General features: G+C 38.4%; 1 protein-coding gene across 2 annotated transcripts in view; it reads right to left on the minus strand.

Moving 5' to 3' along the window:
* Window positions 1–230: 230 nt before the first annotated feature.
* The window catches only part of LOC140481006 (anoctamin-7-like), an 80,249-nt gene continuing 61,979 nt past the window's right edge, over window positions 231–18,500 (minus strand). For both annotated transcript variants that reach the window (XM_072576617.1, XM_072576616.1), the window contains 8 exons: window positions 16,766–16,875; window positions 16,528–16,679; window positions 10,665–10,842; window positions 8,622–8,751; window positions 6,953–7,086; window positions 4,179–4,259; window positions 2,667–2,752; window positions 231–2,451 (listed from right to left, as the gene is read on the minus strand). In XM_072576617.1, the coding sequence (XP_072432718.1) occupies window positions 2,684–2,752; window positions 4,179–4,259; window positions 6,953–7,086; window positions 8,622–8,751; window positions 10,665–10,842; window positions 16,528–16,679; window positions 16,766–16,875 (854 nt within the window). In that variant the 3' untranslated portion in view covers window positions 231–2,451; window positions 2,667–2,683. The remainder of the gene's footprint in view (window positions 2,452–2,666; window positions 2,753–4,178; window positions 4,260–6,952; window positions 7,087–8,621; window positions 8,752–10,664; window positions 10,843–16,527; window positions 16,680–16,765; window positions 16,876–18,500) is intronic.

Here is an 18,500-nt window from a genome sequence, read left to right on the forward strand (position 1 = left end):
CTGAGAGATTCAAATTCATACAAAATAAATACCTTTAATAAAACAGCCTGTCTACAGTTTAAAACCTGAAAGCAATAACTGCCACTTCTGGAAAATCATTTATATGTCTGGTGGGTTTTCAAAAGGAAAAAAGAAAGAAAGTTAAAACACGTAAAAAGGAAAGATATTTATTTTAATACTTAAAATAAGCTTCCAGCTACAGTCAGTCATTTTCAAAGCTTTGTACAAACATCATTAATTAAGTAAGTATTACAGAAATAATTCATTTACATTCTTAGACTATAGCTTTAAAAACTCCAATATAATTTAAGCTAGAATACATGGAAGTTACCATTTCTTGCTGACTGACCAGAAATGCTAAAATTTTAGGTGATCACTTGAATTGAAATATGGGGGGGTTCTTATATCATTGTAAACAGAGATTGAAGCATTGCATCCTCAGTAGTCAACATCTAGAAAATGCTAGGAGTGTACATAATCCAAACAAGTTGGATCACTTTAAAAAAGGCTTCAATTAAATGCAACAGTGACACCAAACCAAAATGAGTGTTTTCCACCAAGTTGTCTGCTTGACAAGTCTTATGGTGACAAGGGACATGATCTTTATCCTATGACATCAAACTATGTGCCACAAAATACCCAGGAATTGAGGGATACCAAAAATAATCAACAATGATGTTAAAGAGCAGGGTAACTGGTCATACACTATGTGAGCAATTATTGAAGTATATACCATACTTGAATAATTTAGTTTATAGTAACCCTTGGTGTCACAATGTGCTTTATTACAAAATAAAAATGAGAAAAAATGTGGCTTGCTATAACTACACCATAGAATGTAAAAAAGGTAGTGACAAATTTGCATTTAAAAAATTCTGAAGAGATTAAAAATCTAAATTGGAATATTGTTTGAGTGTAATATAGAGGGCTCTGTAATTCCTTCCCATAATGGGACAATTCAGTGTGGCAGAGGACAACAGCAATCTTTTGTTTCATAGCATCCTCTTGTTGTTCACTGAAGATGACAATTTTTTCTAAATAGTGATTCAACAAGCTCTAGTGACAAATTTACAGCTATTAACATTTGAAGTGAGTTCATAATTTTAAAATGTACATGGATGAAACTGTTGCTTTGTGTTCTTCCTCCTTAACCAACTCTAAAGTCCAATAAAATCAAGATAAATTGACATGCACTCCTTTTTCCACAGCATTTCTCCAGTTGTCACTTCAAATAGATTTCTGAACATAAAACCCATTAACTGCTTTAAAATATGTACACATCTTTTCCTTCTGATCTACTGTGATGAAAATCTGGAGGCCTTTCTTTTTGGTTCAAAATAATCTTCAGTCCAATGACTGGTCTTTGCAACGTACAACAAACAGTTCACCACTAACCAGCTCATATTCAATCACTACTGGATAGTACCATAATCGAACAAGGAATCATCACAAATTATCAATAAGAGCATTGAAGGCAGCAATTCAACTGGAGTTTGAGAAGCATTCATAAACCAAGGCAGCTGAAGTCCTACATTCAATTGTTTAACATTGTCCTTAAAATGTCATGAAGTAAATTTTAAAAACATGAACATTACAGTACACATTTGAATGTTTACATTGACCCCTTATAACTGGAGTCAACCAGAATAAGATGCACACTGATTTCTGTGAGGAGGACCGCACTAACTTTAAATGGCTCATAAAAATATCAACATTTATAAATGACATTGTGTAAAAGCTGACCTAACATAATGCTGCATTATTCTATTTTCACTAGTGTTATTTGGTTTAAAGCAGTGCATTTATTTTTTTGTTTTAAAATACTACAGCAGGGCAAGGTATTCATTTTAGCTTTGCCAGTGACCTGGAATGCATTTTATTTTGCCCTTATTGAAATGGTAAAAGGCAGGATTGCATTTTACAAAAACTATTGGCATTTTAAAGATTTTAGTAAACAGATTGCAAACCATTTGTTCTTCACACATTCATTTTTTCAAAGCATAGTAATGTTCAGCCTTTAAGAGATTATATTTAGCAGATGCATATTAACTAAAATGAGGAATAATATTCATCTCAATACTAAAGCACAACAGTGTCATTAGGTTAATTTTAATATATGTCACTTTTGCCCTTAGGTGTACAAATGCTCTATTTAGTTCAGAATATCTTTGAAAACAGCAAGTTTTGGTCTATTGATGAACTAGAATGTACAAGTTATTTAATTGTCATTTTGTTAAAAATAAAGCCATGAATTAAATAATAATCTTCATCTACTTCATATCAAAAAAAAAGAGAAAATCTCATTAAGTACAATGCAATAAAATAATCAGCATGCCAAATTATTCAACTTCACAAAAGGAATTTGTTGATCTTGAATGGTGTATCCACAGTGTGATTCATTAGGAATTACAGGAATAAAGTGCAGTTTAGATCCAATCGTTTCTGTAGGACCTAGAAGCAAATTAAGAAATAAAGCAATTCATAGGAATTAGACAAAATGGATGCTAAACAATGGAAATCTTATTTATATACTTACTGTCTTTAAGGCAACTAAATTCCCAAAATTGCTTCACAGTAGGAAGTCTAACCAAATTAAACCAATTTATATAAAGATTATTAATAATGTTGTGAATAAATTCAAAAAAGCGCAAGAACAAAGAACTTACAAGTACATCTTGAGAGATTAGAATCGTTGGAACTGGTGAAGGCTGCTCGGATAACCTCTCATTTTTGTTGCCACTTGGTATTTCTCCTTAAAACAACAAAAATATAAAGAATACGGCTCCAGCTAATAAGTATAATTGGGAAATGGGATATAGGTGTATAATTACTGTCCAGTTAGTTCTGCTATAAACACAGTAATCCCATTCTCATGCAATCTCATGTTAAGAAAATTGTGCAATAGCACCATTGAAACCAATGGGATTGGAATGACACTATAACTAATGCACGCTTTAAAACGTTTGTGCAATAGAAACGGTCCCCAATTTGTCAATTGCGTTACAGCGAATTTGCGTTAACAAAGGTGTGCATTATAGCAGAATGACCTCTATTGTTACTGTATTATTGGGAATTGACAAAAGCAATATATAAAATGGCCCAAACCTTCATATTTGGACCAGAATCACTACTTCTGACCCAGATCTGACAAGGTTGCCTATTTAGCAGACCACATTCTACACTTGATTTTCAACTCTGGATCAATCTTAACAGTTGCAGTGCAACAAACCACAGAAGAGGCATCAAGAATGAACCTTTGCAGAAGTTACAAGCCACGTATGGCAATAGGTTCCATGATGTCATACGTGTAAAATTTTAAAACATCTCAAAGCCTTTTTTGATAGCTATTGGGATAAGTATAAGAGATAATTTGGTAAGAGGGTACATATAGGTGGTTGTTCAAGGGGTTACGGGTAGCAGATGGCTGGGTAAGGAGGTAGGTTGGTACAAACAGAAAATGCTGAAGAAACTCAAAAGGCCTGGCAGCATCTGTGCAGAGATAAGCAGAGTAAACATTTTGGAGTTTGCTATGGTTCTTCAGGGTTTTGAAGAATCATATTGCAAGGTCAACTTTTTCTCTCTCCACAATTGCTGTCAAAACTGTGGAGCTTCTCTAGCATTGCATTTTTAGATTTTCAGCATTTTAGGTTTTTTTTGCTTTTAGTAAGAGGTAGGGTGGATCAGGTGGGCAGGAAAAATAGGAGTTTTCTTTTTGAGAAGGGGTAGTGATGGCTTGATGTTCAATTTTGTAGTTAGCCAAGAATTAGAGTACATTTTAATCCATCTAATCTTTCCTTGGGTAACAACTAAAGCAGTTAAAACCCATTGAAGTTTCTAATTCACAGTTGGAGATTTTGTCAGAGGACTCAAGCAAATAGGGTTTGCTCATTGGAAGCTTGAACTTCCTGTGTACTCTTTGAGGGGTCCTGGTGCACCTTTCAAGTAACACCTGATTTCTGTCCAACTATCTGGGGACCAGAAGATCCAGACCATTATCATTTCTATGTACTTAGAAATATCATGGTCTATGGATTGCAGAGAAATGGCAGTTCTTATTGGTACATTTTTATCACATCAATATTACCAATTTGTGCTTGTAACTCCAAAATATTTTGTGTAGTACACAACTAAAAACCAAAAAAAGCTTTAAAAAAGTGTATTAGTCATAAAAGGCTTACCTTCCTCATTGCCAGGAGTATGTGTTGAGGAACATCTGGTATGATAGTTGACAGCAAAAACTTCGCCACAAACACTATATGCTAAAAAGAAATATTTTCCTTCTGGTTACATTGTATATGTTTATGTGGCACCTTTATTGCAGAAATTTTACAAAGATGATGATACAAGTGAGATTGCAAAATACATTGTTAGAGATCTGAGTTTAAGGGTAGAATAGAGTCATAGAGATGTACAGCATGGAAACAGACCCTTTGGTCCAACCTATCCATGCCGACAAGATATCCCAACCCAATCTAGTCCCACCTGCCAGCACCCAGCCCATATCCCTCCAAACCCTTCCTATTCATATACCCATCCAAATGCCTCTGCAATGTTGCAATTGTACCAGCCTCCACCACTTCCTCTGGCAGCTCATTCCATACACATACCACCCTCTGCATGAAAAAGCTACCCCTTAGGTCTCTTATATCTTTCCCCTCTCACCCTAAAACTATGCCCTCTAGTTTTGGGCTCCCCGACCCCAGGGAAAAGACTTTGTCTATTTATCCTCTCCATGCCCCTCATCATTTTGTAAACCTCTAAGGTCACCCCTGAGCCTCCGATGCTCCAGGGAAAAACAGCCCCAGCCTGTTCAGCCTCTCCCTATAGCTCAAATCCTCCAACTGGCACCAAACCTGAAGAATTCCAGAACATGAGCCAAATCAGTGAGACCACACATTTGATTCCAGTGCAACAAATGGCCAACACTAAAAGGTGGGTAGTTCATTTCAGTTATAGATTTCATGTAGCCTACACTCTTTATTCTGAGAAGTTCAGGCAAACTTGAAGTGATTTCTTAGAAAGAAGATTTTATGTAGATTGTGTGTATTTTTAACTGAAATGATAAAAAGTTTCAACACTGCATCATCATCCCTCCCCCAGCACTGGATATATTCTGGAGTACAAAAATTAAGTTGGAAATGTGCCCAACACCTACCGCTACAAAATCATTTTAAGCCAAACACTTAACATTTTGTACATTTGGCTCCAAACTGAGCATCCTTAGAGCATGTTTGTTCCGAGAACTCTAACCACACAGGCATTTAATGTCTTGACATTAGAAGTACTCACTTTCTCCAAATGTTGAAAAAGAGAGAGTGTCTTAGAAAATAACTTCTGTGTTGCACACTTTCCTTTTTATTTAGTGAGCTTTAAAACCAGGTTTAACATGATGATTCATACTTGGTGCATTGTCAAACTTGTGTACCTGTAACTGAAGGTGTGCCACAGGTATCAGTGTTGGAACCACAATTATTTACAAATATAATGACCTGAATGAAGAAATTGAATGTACTGTTGTCAAATTTGTGAATGACAAATAGGTGGGAAGGCAAGTGCTGAGGACAAGTCTGCAGAGGGATATAGACAGGTTAAAGCTAGTTGGCAAAAACTTGGTGGATCAGTATAATGTGGGGAAATTTGAGATTAAGAACAGAGGAGAGAATATTATTGAAAATGGAGGTAGACTCCAGAAAGCCACAGAAAAAGGAAGATATGGGAGTCCTCATCCATTAAACACAAACAGCCTCCAAGTTCAGTGGATAATAGGGAAAACAAATGGAATGTTGACCCTGCTTGACCTGCTGTGCTCTTTCCAGCTCAACTCAATGCACTGACTTTCCAGCATCTGCAGTCCTCACTATCGCCAAACTACTTTATTTCCAAGGAGAATGGAGTGAAGTTGGAATGTTTTGCTAAAGCTATATAAGAAACTACCCAGACCACAGAATATGTGGAACAGTTTTGGGCCCCTTATGAGGGAAGCTTTCCCAGCATTGGAGGCAGTTCAGAGCAGGTTCAACAGGCTAAAACCAATTATGGAGGACTGCATTATGAGGAGAGATTGAGTAGGTTGAGTTAGTACTCAGGGAAGTTTAGAGCAAATGAGAAATGACCTTATTGAAACATACAAAGATTCTTAGGGAACTTCAATAGATATGGTTTGTGCGTGTCAGTGTGTCTGTGTGAAGAGTCTAGGACCAAAAGAAATAATATCAGATTAAACATCACACATTTAAAACAGATCAAGAGAAATTTCTATTCTCAGGAGGATAGTGAATCTGTGGAATTCTTTATCACAGAGATGATGTAAAGACTCTGCATATTCAAGGCAGGGACAGATTTTTAAATCAGTAAGGGAATGAAGGGTTATGGGGCAAAGGCTGAAGTGTGGAGTTGAGAATCATCAGACCAGCCATGACTTCATTGAACAGTAGAACATGGTTGATGGGCTGAATGGCTTATTTTTGCTCAGATGTCTTATGGTCTTACATGGTCAGAGCCTACAGAGATCCCACATTATTCTAGTCTAGTTTTGGTTCTTGCCTAATCCAGAGTGGTGTACTGCAGGAGGGCTAAAAAGAAACAGAAGTAGGAAACAGATCCTCAGTCTTAAATGGCTCATGAAAAAAACCTGAAATGTGAAGCAAAATTGTGTAGGAGACCTATTGTTTATGCAAAACCCTGTGAACTAGAGGATTCCCCAATCTCCCAGCTCACACTATACGTTGAAGTCAACAAGTACAGTAACTGAGAGAAAGGTCCATCCTTGATTTTTAGTTATTCTCAATGCTAGCTGGGAGATCTAAATGAAGATCAAAACCCACAAACTCCTCCTTTCTTTCAATAAATAGCAATATCAAGAAACTTAAAGTTACACAAATCCACCAAATAAATATTTAAAGATAGAATTTTTCAGCAATACTCAAAGTGAGATTTGATCATAATATTGTACCTCAATTACAATGAGGATGACCAGTTGTTCATGAAAGGGCCGTTCCCTTGCAAACTCTGTGTTGAAAGCAATCACACAGGCATTGGTCACCACCGCTACTCCATTTATCAGATCTAATATTGTCAACCATTGACCTGAAAATATGGGACAGACATTTTCCATTACCTAAAATGCATACAATTTATAAACAAGTATCTAACAATGGAGGACATATATAAAAATATATATATTACACAGAGTCATACTAGATTGGCAATTTATTTTGTACTAAATGAGTTCATCTGAGCAATTAAAGTGTTTTTAAAAGTATAACAAGCCACCATTTATGCACCTCTTGTTAAAAATGCTGATACTACACGATTATTCTTCCCTTCCATCTCAATTTACACATGGAGCACAATTAGATTTCTTCAAAACTCCTTATGAATTATTTCAGAGATTGTGAGCATTTGCTAAAAAAGGTCAGTTGGCCATGTGTTCATAAATTCAAGCAAAATTGCATGCAGAATGTGAGATTCACAACATTACTAAACATGAAGCCTAATTGAATTTTGTTATGACTTCCCTTGTGTTAATGGACCAGTTTAAATCAAATAGCGAGTTAACAGCTCACAATGTGACAGATTTTAAAATGGCCCAACTGCCAATGACTTCACCTCTGCAGAACATCACAAGTTACTTCACAGAACATCACAAGTTACTTCAGTCAATTCAGCAACAAGGACCCATTTGCAAATAAAGTTATGTGCAGTTAATCTGTTTTATTACTGAATCAGAAAGCGGAAAAACTCAGCAAGAGTGGCATCATCTGTGGAGTGGGTAAAAGAGGACCATATCCCTTGGTTTCTCCACAGATACTGACTGAGTTTCTTGTTTTTAGTTCAGATTGCTAATATCCTCAGCTCTTCACTTAATTTTATATATGCCTTTCAGAAAATGGCATATAAGTTTGAAGTCTATTAGAAAATAAAAACACCCGAGAGTACACTGCTGAAGGAATGCTGTGCTAACAGAGTTAGCCTGGCTTCTGAAGTGGGATGGAGAACAGCATCTGACTGAAGTGGAAGTGCAACTGAATCAAAATTACTGATAAACTAAATTACTATTTTTACAAATGGAGACCCTTTACCAATCAACACAAAATAATATCAGCAGTCAATAATCTTCAATTTGAGAAAGGTGACTTCTCACCACTATTATCCAAAAACTCTTACTCATCCCAGATTTTTTTTTAATAAAATGCAGAATCTCATTTTGAGATAAAAGATCTTTAGCTTGATAAATCAAAATCATTTCAAGATTAAAGTCAAGAGTGGGGTGCTGGAAAAGCACAGCACATCAGGCAGCGTCTGGGGAATAGGAGAATCAATGTTTCAGGTATAATGATCAGCATCCCACTCTCAACTCTGATCTGGTGCGCTTTTCCAGTACCACACTGGACTCTGATCTCTAGCATCTGCAGTCGTCACTTCCTCCTAATTTCAAGATTAGGATAGCAAATTGATATACTATTTTCTTTTCTTCTCTTCATGGTCAGAGGATGAGAATTAGGGAACAATGCTTAAATGGCTGTTCACAACTTCATGCGCATTTGTGTTGCGGAGTTGAGTCAATGTATTGTTTTTAGTTTAAACAAATCTTGATATAAGTCATCCATATAATATCTTACCAATGTCTTGAGCCATGAAAGCAATGGGGCGTTTATACATCCATAACAGTCGCTTGGCATCAACACGTATGTCACACAGAATGGTTATGAAAAAAAGGAGTGGTGCCAGAGGAAAAGAAATGGAAAAAAGCTGGCAAAAAAAATTTGAAACTAGTGAATCATTAACATAGTCATTGAATGTCTATGTTAAAAGTAACATGTTAATATACATAATTTACTGAATTGTAAAAAAAGTGTCTTTTTCTAATGTTTGTGGTCATGGTTCAAAACTGAAAAGTAGTAATTGTATCCAAATAATATCTGCAGCTTCCATACCAAGAAAAGACTTTCTCTGTTGACATTGAAGGGTTTTACTATCTTTGATCCCCATGATGTTGATGGGGATTCAATGACCTGAAACCTAAGTCAGTTCAATAACCAGCCATATAAATACCATGGCTACATTAGCAGATAAGAGGCTGGGAATTCTAAAGAGAAAAGCTTTATAAAAACTTATTCGTGGGATGTAGATCTCGCTGACTAGGCCAATATTTATTGCCCATCCCTCATTACCCAGAGGGCATTTAACAGTCAATTGAGAATCCGAAGTCACATGTAGGCCAGACCAGGTAAGGATGGCAGTTTCCTTACCTGTAGGGTATTAGTGAACCAGATGGGTTTTGTTTCCTGACAAAAGTCAACAATGCTGCCATTGTTATCATTATACTCTTAATCCCAGTTTTTTTTTATTAGATTAGATTACTTACAGTGTGGAAACAGGCCCTTCAGCCCAACAAGTCCACACTGCCCCGCCGAAGCGTAACCCACCCATACCCCTACATCTACATCAACCCTTACCTAACACTACGGGCAATTTAGCATGGCCAATTCACCTGACCTGCACATCTTTTGGATTGTGGGAGGAAACCGGAGCACCCGGAGGAAACCCACGCAGACACGGGGAGAACGTGCAAACTCCACACAGTCGCCTGAGGCGGGAATTGAACCCGGGTCTCTGGCGCTGTGAGGCAGCAGTGCTAACCACTGTGCCACCGTGCTGCCCAATACTCCAATATTTTCCAGCATTTACAAAAGGCACAATTTAAGAGAGTGTGTTAGAATGATACACTTGACTGGATGAATGCAGCTCACATAGAACTTGAAGCTCAATACTATCCAAGGTTACCTGCTTGACCACATGTCATTTACTACTTAAGAGTCATTCAATCGTCAATGCACCATCTTCAAATTGCCCTGCAGCAACTTACCAGGGCTACAGCACAGTACTATCCTGTGATTGTTACCACCTAAATAGGCAAGGGCAGCAGATACATAGGCACACCACCAAATGCAGGATCTTTCTCTCCCAAGCTGCACAAAAATCAGGACTCAAAATAATCACCATTCATTCACTGTTGCTGGGTTAAAACCCTGAACTCCTCCATTAAAAATATAGTATACCTACACCATATTGACTGTAACGTCTGTATGAAAATCTTTTTTAAAAAAAAGTAACAGATGCCCTCTGCAAACTGAACTTTACAGAATGTACTCCGACACAGTGGCATCCCACAAATCATTTAACATGTTGTTTCTTCATCTGACATTTTAACTGCTGGTATTTTAAGTATTAAATAAGTGAAAAATTTTCCAATACGGTGATGATTGACCAAAGTTGTCTTCCATATCCTTTAAACCTGGGCTTACCCCAGAATAAGAGTTATAGAATTGATATTTTGTTTGCTTGGATTTACAATTTAGTTGAACGAAAATTGTGAACAGATACAATATTAGTATTTTCTTGGGATGAGTCAATGCCACACAATTAGAAGCTGGAAAAGATATTCCAAATAATATAGCCAAGAATTTCAATTCTAAATAATTGTATAAAATGAATTGAAACGAGATCCCAGAGGTGGTGAAGTGTGTGAATAGAAGGGGTATAGAGTAGATACATGGATTTCTCAATTCATAACCCAAGTCTGTCAGTACTTAATTATTTAAACAGATTTCAAAGTGTTAATTTTTTTCTAGTCTCTGTAATAACAAAATGTTCAACACTACCATTTGGTAACCATACTGTATGATTTTCTCTGTGTATTCCTCCAGTGTGAAATCTCCAAGTTCTGGTTTCATAGATTCTTTAATAATACAATCATCCACGGTGAATTGTGAAGTATTTTGTGCAGATAATGACACTTTTAATTTTTGGTAGATTCGGTTTTTAATTTTTTGCAACCATCTGAAAGACATCAAAAATGAAAAAAGGTTCAAATAAAATTTTTGTACATTACTGCTATGTTTTTGTGTGCACAACTTCTGATTGTGATCCATTAGATCAAAATCTATGACAGTATTTACTATTCATTCAGACACTCCATTTCCCACTACAATCTGCAAGAGAGAGACTTACTTGAATAAAAAAAATCCTTTAGTCATTCACAAAAGCAAAGTACTTCTTTTAAATATGAAAGGTTAGTGGGTTGGAGGGTATGCAATTTGAGTAAAACTAATTTAAATATATTATATTTTTTTAAAAAACACATTCATATGAAATGTTGTTAGATTTTTTAGATTAGATGCTCTACAGTGTGGCAACAGGCCCTTCAGCCCAACCAGTCTACACCGACCCTCCGAAGATTAACTCGCCAAGACCCATTTCCCTCTGACTAATACACCTAATTCCATGGGCAATTTAGCATGGCCAATTCACGTGGCCCGCACATCTTTGGATCATGGGAGGAAACCCATGCAGACACGAGGAGAATGTGCAAACTCCACAGAGTTGTTGGACATGTTCCTTTTCGTCAACATTGTTTGCTGCTTTCCTGGATGGGAGTGAATAGATTGCTCACTGCTTTAAATTTGTTTCCTGTGCACTATTTTACAATAGCTATCTTGATCCAAGTTTTCAAAAGCTAAATAATGCATGTTCAGGAAATCTGAAATAAAAGCAGAAAATGCTGGAAATACTCAGTAAATACTATCATCTTGCATCACTTTCTAATCAACCAATTCCTCCCCTGTGTAGTGTAGGCCATTGTGTATTTCTCAGCTTTATTTTTCCTCTCCAAATACAGCACTTCACTTCTGTGCATTGAATTCCATTTGCCCGTTATCCAATCTCCAGGTTAACACATTAGTCCCATTATCAACTGATGAAAACATCAGAGTTTAGAAATAAGTGTGGCTCTCATTTGAGAGATTAGGAAACATCTTTTGAGGGTTAGGAGTCTTTGTTGCAAATAGGCCAAGTAGTGGCAGATAGAGTTTAATTTAGATAAGTGTCAGGTGCTGCATTTTGGAAAGGCCAATCAGGGCAGAAATTATACACAATGGTAAAGTCCTGGGGAGTATTGCTGAACAAAGACCTTGGAATGCAGGTTCATAGTTCCTTGAAAGTAGAGTCACAGATAGACAGGATCGTGAAGTTGGCATTTGGTATGCTTTCCTTTACTGGTCAGAGCATTGAGGATTGGAATTGGGAGGTCATATTGTGGCTGTACAGGACATTGGTTAGGCCACTGTTGGAATTTTGCATGCAATTCTGGTCTCCCTGCTATAGGAAGGATGTTGTGAAACTCGAAAGGGTTCAGATTTACAAGGATGTTGTCAGGATCAGAGGGTTTGAGCTATAGGGAGAGGCTGAACAGGTGAGGCTATTTTCCCTGGAGCGCCGGATCCTGAGGGGTGATCTTACAGCAGTTTAAAGGATCACAAGTGGCATGGATAGGGTGAATAGCCAAGGTCTTTTCCCCCCATGGTAGTAGAATCTAAAACTACAGGACATAAGTTTAAGGAGAGATGGAAAAATAAATTAAAATGGACTTAAGATGTAACATTTTCACACACAGGGTGTGCATGTATGGAATGAGCTGCCAGAAGAGGAGGCGGCAGCTGGTACAGTTACAACATTTAAGTGGCATCTGGATGGGTTTAGAGGGATATGGGCCAAATGCTCGCAAATAGGACTAGACTTATTTAGAATATCTAGTCAGCATAGAGGAGTTGGACCGAAGGGTCTATTTCCACGCTGTACATCTCTATGACTAGGATGGCTTTCTTTCTCAGTCAACCTGAACATCATATTTTGTATTATCTGCAAATTCTAAAAAGAGTGAGTGCATGGTCAAGTACGAGTCGTTGTTTTCATTGTGCATACGATCAAACAGATTTAATTCGGGACTCTGCACAACTTCCTTAGAAAGAACATTAGTTAGAAAATATACCCATCAGCCTATGCTTCTTGCCACAGTCAATTGATAAAAGGTGGTGGTAGGCTTCTTGAATCATGGAATTCCATGAGTTTGGGCACATAATGCTGTTGGATAGGAAATTGCAGAGGTGAGGGGAAAGGGACAGCCTTTGACCTCAAGGCAGCACTTGACTAAATGGGGCATCAAGCCGCTCCAGTAAAACCAGAAACACTGAATTATGTGAGAAGATAGCACACTCCCTTGACTGAAGTCAAGCCCAGCACAAAAAGAAGATGGTTGTAGTTGTTAGAGGTCAATCATCTCACCTCCAGGGAGATTTCTGCAGGGAGTACCTCAGTTAATATTTTCTAAATCAACCTGTTCAGGGATGTATTCACACATCTCTTGAACCTGGTACAGGGGAACGTGCCAGAACAGGTGGCAGAAGTTGGGGTGGGGGATTTCTTTGGGAACAGTTGATCACAATTCTGTAAGTTTTGGAACACTCAGATAAAAGAAGAGAGCGGTCCTACGGGAAGTGTACTAAACTGGGCCAAGGCCAATTATATCAAAATTAAGCAGGTGGTCGGAAATGTGGATTGGACACAGCTAATTGAAGGGAAGTCAACATTTGAGATGAGGGAGGCTTTCAAAAGATAGGTTAAAGATAGTGGAGGATAGGCATGTCCAGTTGAAGGCAAAGGATAGGAAGGGCAAAATTCGTGAACTGTGGATGACAGGAGAAATTGTACGAGTAGCTGAGAGGATAAAGGGAAGGGTACATAAGGCCTAGACAGCTAAGAACTGAATGGGCCCTGGAAGAATAGGACAAGTCTTAAAAGAGGAATCAAGCAGGCCAAAAGGGGTCATGAAATAGCTTTAGCAAGCAGAATTAAAGGAGAATCCTAAAGCAATTTATGCTTATATAAGAAGCAAGCAGGTAACTAGAGAAAGGATTGGTCCACTAAAGGATAACGAAGGAAGACTGTGTTGAACCTGAGAAAATTGGCGAGATTCTGAACGATTACTTTGCATCAGTGTTCACTGAGGAGAGGAACATGATGAATGTTGAGATTGGAGATAAAAGTTCAGTTAGTCTGGATCACGTTGACCTAAGTAGGGAAGATGTGTTGGGTAGCCTAAAGGATATTAAGATGGACAAATCCCCAGGACCGGATGGGATCTATCCCAGGTTGCTAAAAGGAGGAGAGAGGGGAAATAGCTGGGACCCTGACAGATATCTTTGTGGCATCCTTAAATACAGGTGAGGTGCCGGAGGACTGGAGGATTGCTCATGTTGTCCCCCTGTACAAGGAGGGTAGTGGGGATATTCCAGGTAACTACAGACCAGTGAGCCTGACGTCAGTGGTGGGGAAGTTGCTGGAGGGATAGGATCTATTTATATTTAGAAAAGGATGGGCTTATTAGTGACAGGCAACATGGTTTTGTACGGGGGAGATCGTGCCTTACCAACTTAATAGAGTTCTTTGAGGAAGTGACCAAGTTGATAGAAGGAGGAAAGGCTGTTGTCGTCATATACATGGACTTTAATAAGGCATTTGATAAAGTTCCCCATGGTAGACTCATGGAGAAAGTGAAGTCAATTGGTGTGCAGGATGTTCTAGCTAGGTGGATAAAGAACTGGTTGAGCAACAGGAGACAGTAGTAGTTGAAGGGAGTTTCTCAAATTGGAGAAAGGTGACCAGTGGTGTTCCATAGGGGTCAGTGTTGGGGCCACTATTGTTTGTAATATACATAAATGATCTGGAAGAGGGCACAGTTGGTATGATCAGCAAGTTTGCAGATGACACAAAGATTGGTGGAGTAGCAGAAAGCACAAGGGGCTGTCAGAGAGTACAGGAGGATATAGATAGACTGGAGAGTTGGGCAGAAAATGGCAGATGGTTTTCAAACCAGACAAATGCGAGGTGATGCATTTAGGCAAGTCTAATTCTAGAGCAAATTATACAATGAACGGAAGAGCCTTGGGAAAAGTTGATGGGCAGAGACACCTGGGAGTGGAGGTCCATTGTACCCTGAAGGTTGCTGCACAGATGGATAGAGTGGTCAAGAAGGCATATAGTATGCTTGCCTTCATTGGACATGGTATTGAGTAGAAGAGCTGGCAAGTCATGTTAAAATTGTACAAGACATTGGTTTGGCCGCATTTAGAATACGGTGTACAGTTCTGGTTGCCACATTACCAAAAGGATGGGGACACTTTGGAGAGGGTGCAGAGAAAGTTTGGAGGATGTTTCCTGGTATGGAAGGTGCTAGCTATGAAGAGAGGTTGAGTAGGTTAGGTTTATTTTCATTGGATATAAGGAGATTGGGGTGGGGGGGGGGGGGGGGGGGGAACCTGACAGAGGTGTACAAAATCATGAGGGGTACAGACAGGGTGGATAAGAGACAAACGTTTTCCCAGGGTGAAGGATTCAATTACAAGAGGTCACTCTTTCAAGGTGAGAGGTGGAAAGTTTAAGGGCGATACATATGGCATACAGATACACAGAGGGTGGTGGGCATTTGGAACGCATTGCCAGCTTTGAATCAGCTCAGGCTTGGAGGGCTGAAGAGCCTGTTCCTGGGCTGTAAATTTACTTTGTTCTTCTTTGAACAGGTAGGACTTGAACCCAGATGTCTTGGCTCAGAGGTTGGGACACTACCACTGAACCATAAAAAGAACTCCAACATATCCTCAGGGTAGTGTCCTAGGTTCAACCATTTTCAACAGCTTCAATGACCTTCCCTCCAACATCAAGATGACCATAAAAGTGGATACCTTTATGTTCAACTCTTCAAAACTGGAGCAGTCCAGTCCAGTTCCACATGCAGAAAGACACAAACAAGATCTTAACTTGGGTCATTGAATGGCAAGAAACATTTGTGACACACAAATACGAGGTAATGACCATCTCCCCCAAGAACAAACCATACCATCTGCCCTTAATAATCAATGGCATCATCATTTTGGAGTTTTCCACTACCAAATACAACTAACAGTGACCAGAAACCAATCTGGAATAGCCACATGAATCTCCTGACTTCTCACAGCTTGTCCACCACCCTCTGCAAGGCACAAGCCAGATCTGAGAAATGGAATAATCTCCACTTGCTTGAAGTGCAGTGCAAACACCACTCAAGTAGCTTAATAATCAGTGAGGACAAAGAACCCTGCTTGATTGGAACTCCATTCATCAAACATTCACTTCACTAAAACACTAATGCACAGCAGTAGGTATATTTATCAACTACACAATGCATTGCAGAAACTCACTATAGCTCCTTTGATAACAAATCAATGGTTTCAGAGATGATATCTTTTGGCTTTTTGGGGGGAGAGAAAGGGTTCACTAGACTTGGGTTTTAGATGGTAGAGACATGTGAAGAGTTACTTGCTACAGAACTTCTAGCCTCCTACCAGTCCCTGCGGCCACAGTATTTACATGGCTGATCCACTTCAAAATGATAACCTTCAGACTGTTGACAATGGATGGATTCAGCAATGACAGTGGCACTCAATGCCAAACAAACAGAATGTTTAATTTCTCTGGTTGGAGATGGTCACTGCCTAACATGAATGATACACATCACTCAGGCCCAAGTCTTCATGCTATCTGGGACCTGAAGTAGTGCATGTTCATATGGAGTATCTGCAGTGTCATAAATGCCACAACATTATAATTTCCAGATAAATAACATAGCAAGTGTTCAAAATTGCAAAGACTTACGGTATGAAAATATCCGTGAACAGTTTTGGAAATAGTTTGAAGATCATGAGTATAACAACTTGTACACCAAGCTCTGACATACAATTGTTCAGCACTCCACAATTATCTTCAAAATCAGTCAGTCCAAGTAATTGAAAGAATTTCTGATTGCTCTAGAAATAAATTTAAATATCATAGGTTTTTTTTGACAAATCAATGCAAATATTTTGACAAAAATATTCTACCCTGCATTACCTACCTTTCTCAGAAACGCAATGTAAAACAGAGAGGAGTAACTATTGGCAAAGTGGAAGGCAAACAACTTTAATATCAAAGCATCATTGTAGTTAGTCTGAGTCCTATGGTTTTCTAAAAAGGGAAAAGACACTTTTGTTAGAACTGGTGTTGCCTGGTGCAAATTAGAATCAATAACACTTTATATTAGGAAACAGACAGACAGTGTAAGTACTCAATAGCTCTTTTTCTCTTTGATGAATTAACAGCTCTGGCCTAAAGTTCTCAGTCAATAGAATTTATATTCCCACTAAACAATAGACCCAGTAAAAGGGTAAAAATTGTAATACTTTGCATATCTGTTTAAACATACAAAGCACCATCATACATTGTAATACGGTATACAATCTGGGTTCACTGCTCTCCTATGCTCCTCTATATAAACTCATGAACCAAGACCTTCAGCCCCTTGACCTTGCCATTTTACATCTATTTGCTCAATCCATTACACCATTGCCTCACTGTGCTGGTCTCCACACAACACTTTCCCCTCCCAAATCTAGTTATGTTGGACCCACACTTGTGGATTAAAATACTTTCCTAATTCACAAATGGCTCCACTTACTAAATCCCAACTGTGAAACCTCAGACCCTCAATTCAGCATATTTCTGTAGCTAGTGATCTTTTCAATCACATCTTCACCTCCAAAGCTCTAGCTCCCATTACTCTGGTCAATTTGCCCAGATGGCCATCGTCCACTTCCTAAAAATTACTTAACCCCAAAAAAAGTGAAAGGAACTTGAAGCAACCCCAATGATGAAAAAAAAAAGTACTGGGGACAATATTAGATCTAAAGTCTGACAAAGCCTCAATACCCAAGTCTGCATCCTTAGGTATTAAAAAGAAGTGGCTGTATAGATAGAGACATTACAATGAATCATCTGCAAGTTTTAGGTCTGGAAGGGTCCAAATGGATTGGAAAGTAGCACGTGTTGCAATTTATTCAAGAAAGGAGGGAGACAGAAGGCAGGAAACTATAGGCCAGTTTTCCTAGCATTTGTCACAGGGAAATTGGTAGAATCCATTATTAAAAGTGAGGCTATAGCAAGATACTTAAAGCATAACTGGTTTAGGCAGAATAACCATGGCTTTAGGAAAAGAAAAAAGTTAATTTTAAATTTAAAAATTGACAATTTTTTGAAGTTATAACCAGCAAGGTAGGTGAAGAGAAGAGAAATCTGTAGATATGCTTTACTCGGATTTCCAAAAATTATAAAAAGGTGTTGCACTGAAGGTTACGGCACAAAATAAGATCTTAGTATAGGAAAATGTATTTACATTGATGTAGAGTCATACAGTCAGACATACAGCACAGAAACAAACTCTTCAGTCCAACTCATCCATGCCAATCAGATATCCTAAATTAGTCTAGGCCCATAACCCTCTGAATCCTTCCTATTCATATACCCATCTGGATGCTTTTTAAAAAAATGTTGTAAAGGTACCAGTCTCCACCACTTCCTCTGCATGAAATGGTTGCCCCTTAGGTTCCTTTTAATTCATTCCCCTCTCACCTTAGACCTATTCCCTTTAGTTCTGGACACCCCCCAACCCCTGGGAAAATACCTTGTCTATTTGCCCTATCCATGACCCTCATGATTTCATGAACCTCTATAAGGTTACCCCTCAGGCTCCGGTGCTCCAGGGAAAATAGCCCCAGACTATTCAGCCTCTCCCTAAAGCTCAAGCCCTCAAACCC

Source organism: Chiloscyllium punctatum, chromosome 9 (assembly GCF_047496795.1).
Source record: "Chiloscyllium punctatum isolate Juve2018m chromosome 9, sChiPun1.3, whole genome shotgun sequence".
Lineage (NCBI taxonomy): Eukaryota > Metazoa > Chordata > Chondrichthyes > Orectolobiformes > Hemiscylliidae > Chiloscyllium > Chiloscyllium punctatum.